This window comes from Meleagris gallopavo, chromosome 13 (assembly GCF_000146605.3).
Source record: "Meleagris gallopavo isolate NT-WF06-2002-E0010 breed Aviagen turkey brand Nicholas breeding stock chromosome 13, Turkey_5.1, whole genome shotgun sequence".
Taxonomy (NCBI): Eukaryota; Metazoa; Chordata; class Aves; order Galliformes; family Phasianidae; genus Meleagris; species Meleagris gallopavo.
In genome coordinates this window covers 11,605,383-11,609,062 of record NC_015023.2, presented here as the reverse complement: position 1 = coordinate 11,609,062, position 3,680 = coordinate 11,605,383, and the positions used below count along the sequence as shown (strand labels likewise).

General features: G+C 62.9%; 1 protein-coding gene across 1 annotated transcript; it reads right to left on the bottom strand.

The window, feature by feature from the left end:
* Positions 1-1,615: 1,615 nt before the first annotated feature.
* Positions 1,616-3,677, bottom strand: BCAR1 (BCAR1 scaffold protein, Cas family member; the record flags this gene model as incomplete). The annotated part of the gene is given in 4 exon segments (XM_010718052.1): positions 1,616-2,698; positions 2,947-3,036; positions 3,202-3,380; positions 3,383-3,677. Coding segments are annotated over 4 exon segments (1,080 nt in total), but the record flags the coding sequence as incomplete, so codon positions are not given.
* Positions 3,678-3,680: the final 3 nt, after the last annotated feature.

Sequence of the window (3,680 nt, the reverse complement as noted above, 5' to 3'; positions counted from 1 at the left end):
GACTCCGGGGGCCCGCTGGTGTGCCAGAAGGACGGCGCCTGGACGCTGGTGGGCATCGTCTCGTGGGGCAGCAGCACCTGCTCCACCTCTGTGCCCGCTGTCTACGCTCGTGTCACCGAGCTCCGCGAATGGATCGACTCCGTGCTGGCGGCCAACTGAGTCCCAAATAAAGCTTAATTTCCCCAACGTGTCTTTGTTTTTGCCTCCAGGCGAGCAGCGCTGCGCTCTGATCCCCACGCGCAGGGCAGGGCCACTGAGCACGGGTTGGTGCTGGTGGCACAGGGACACACGTGCAGCACAGCGGGGCAGGCAGTGCACAGCGCAGTGCTGTGCAGCGCATGGAGCCACCTTAACGCCCGGCGGAGGGGACGGAGGGGACGCAGGGCCAGGCTCCACCGCTGTGTGCACTGGGGCCGGTGGGGAATGTGGTGCTGCAGCTGGGGGGATGGGACTGAGGGTCTTGAAGTGTCTGTGAAGGACCCAGAGGGGTCACTGAGGTGTCCCCGGGGTTCCCAGCCCCAGGGGTGCCATGTGCCGGCAGTGCTGCTGACCCTGGGGCACACGGGGTCCCCTCACCCCATTGCAGACCCCGAGCAAACGCCCCACCGTGTGACATGGCAGCCATGGGAACCACTGGAATTGTACAAGGTTAGATGGGATGCGTGGAATACAAATGAGATGGTGATAGGGATGGCTACACAGACAGGGCCTGGGTGGAGATGGGACAGGGATGGGAGGGCTGGTGGGACAGGTCCGGGCAAAGGATGGGCAATTATTGGGTGGGGACAGGGAAGGAACACGATGGAAGAGAAAGGTAACAGTGACAGGATGGACATGAGGACAGGAGATGGGGACACGGACAGGACAGCCCTACAGATCTTCTGGTTGCCTCTTTCCTCCTAGCAGAGCTCCTGGACAAGATGATGGTGGGCACCTGCAGCCACTACAGCCAGCTGGAGCTGCCAGAGGTGGCCATGCTCTTCCTGGAGCTGCAAGGCTCCCAACGTGGCCCAGCTGAGCAGCAGGGATAGGGATGGGGCTGGTGCCACACGGGTGTTGTGGTCCCCACGGTGCGGGATGCAGCTGGGTCCTGAGTGAGGACGGTGACTGGCACTTGGGCACACAGCAACAGGGCTGGGGGTCACAGTGGGAGCCGAGGCAGGAGCACAGGAATAGGGCAGGGGGTGGATGCACAGAGTCAGGTCTGTCCTGTGCACCAGGTACATGCTGGGGCACTGCAGCAAGCCCTGTGAGCCCACACTCCGACTCTGGGTGCCTGTGGCCCAAGGCTACCATGGTACCCACTGCCCTGGCACTGCCTCCCTCTGCACAGCAGCTTCATTGCAGCCTGGGTGTAGGTGCCAGATGAGCACAGCAAAATGTGGGTGGCTGTGGGCTGTGCAGCACTGCAACTTGGCTGCTGCTTGTGCCCATGGCCATTGCCACGTCCTGTTCCACATCAAGATGCTATGAGCAAGCCCATGTTATTGCTCTATCATAAAGCGTGTAGCATCCCAGCCATGCTCCAGCACTGCTGCTTTTTGGGGACAGGACACCCCAGCTGCTCCCACAGGGTGCCACTCCCAGCACCACACACACACAGCCAGGCACCAGGGGCATTTCTAGGCAAATCTTTATGCTGCTGTGGGACCAGGGGGCTGAGTTTTGGGGGCGGCTGCAACTCCACGGCTCCGGGAACCGGAGGAAGCTTCGCCAGTGTTCAGAAGGCACCAATGTCGGTTTGCATTTCAGTTACAGCCGGTACAGCAAAACCACCAAGACTTGAAATGCAAAGGTTCGAGCCCCTCATCCCCCCTGGCTGCCCCTCACCCCCTCCCCCATTGCTCAGGACAGCATTCTTCATCTCCTCGCCGCCGCTCCTTGGCTTGGTCTGTCTGTGCCACAGCGCTACATCAGCTGGCTGATGTGCCGACGGAGCCTGCAGCGTCGTCCCAGGGCACTGGGGCAGCCCCACTGCCAGCCCCATCTCAACTGGAGCAGATGAACGAACACAGCAGGGAGAAATTGCACCCCTGGCACTGTGAGCGTGGCTCTGAAACCAACGTTGAGAGGAAGAGGAGGGAAGGGGATGACGGCCACGGCCCCTCAGCCCTGCGTGAGTCTCTATGTACAGGTCTGTTACGCCGGGCAGAGGGCCGCGGGGGGCAGCGGCACAGGGCCATCACATGGCGGCCAGCTGGCCCAGCACCATCCTGAACTGCTGCGTGCTGTTGGCGAGGTCCTTGACGCGCTCCACCATGTCCTTGGAGGCAGCAGGTGACGGGTAGTGCAGCGCGGCAGCTTTGGTGCTCACCACGATCTCCTTGAGCATCTCACACAGGAGGTTGCTGTAGTGTGTCACCTTGTGCCGCACGTCCTGCGCCTTGGCCTGGCGGGACAGCGTGTCGCCAATGAAGACGAGCTTGTGGGCGCTGAGGATGATGAATTTGCTGTGGGCCACGAAGATTTTGGGGGGCTGGTTGGTGCTGACGGCAGTGAAGAAGGCGTCGATGGCGTTGGTGAGCGTGGTGAGGTTGGCCTCGCACTGCTCCAGGTAGAAGAGGAGCAGCTGGCGGTCGGCAGCACACAGGGGCCCCCCGCCCCGCGCAGGGCCATAGTGCTGGGGAGGGCTCCAGTTGGACAGGTCGTTGTCGATGGGCCGCGTCACCTCCTGCTCCAGACGCTCAAACTGCTTCAGCTGTGGGGAGAGATGGGTGTGAGGACGGGCAGGGCGGCGTCTGAGCCCCACGGCGATGGCTGCGTCCCAGGGATGCTGCATGGGACCAGTGCCCCAATCCCCTCTGGCATCAGAGGACAGCCAGACGGTGCGGCGCAGAGCCATGGGGGACTCACGGCCACGGGCACATGGGGAGCAGGAGCCTAAACCTGCTGCCCTCCCCACCTCAGGGTCTCCACTGAGCCGTGCCCTTTCCCCAGCCCCATTACCTGCTGGTGTTCCAGCTGGTCCTTGCTCTGCCGGATAATGTTGCCTTTCTCCAGCAGCTCTTTCTGCGTCTTCTCAAACTCCTCCTTGCCCTGAAAGTAAGGAAAAAGCATGAGAAGGGGCCAAACCACAAACCCTGAGCTCCGCAGCCCCACATCAGGATGCCCTCGGTTCCCAGGGCCGCAGCAGGAGGGCGAGGAGACACAAAGCCCATCCATGTCATCCAGTGCCACAGGGTGCCCCCAGCCCGCACCCACCTGGAGGTGCACGTAGTCGTAGTCCTCCATCCAGCCACTCTCGTGGTTCTCATATGGGCCCTCGGGTGACTCCTGTGCTAGCAGTTTGGGCGGGGAGGGCAGGGGCCGCGACTGGATGCTGCTGGCCTTGTCAGAGGGGTGTGTGGGCCCGTGGCCATTGCCCTCGGGCACCGGCTTTGCCGTTTGAAGAGCAGAGAAGCATTGCCATGCAGGAAGGAGGCGAGCTGCTTGGTGTCATCAGGCACGCCGCGCGAGTACATGACGAAGAGCTCCAAGTCATCCGTGCCCGGCTTGCCAGCCACCAAGGCGCTGGGGGCCCAATGGCACGCATCCAGAGCTTGGCTGTGCCGCCCCAGGGCCTGGTAGACCTCCTCCATCTTCTGCAGCTGCTTGCTGAGCTTGGCGTACAGCGAGCGGTCCGAGGCCTGGGCGGCGTTGCCCACCGCCCCCCGGGCGCCCTCCAGCAGCTCCCGGAGGGC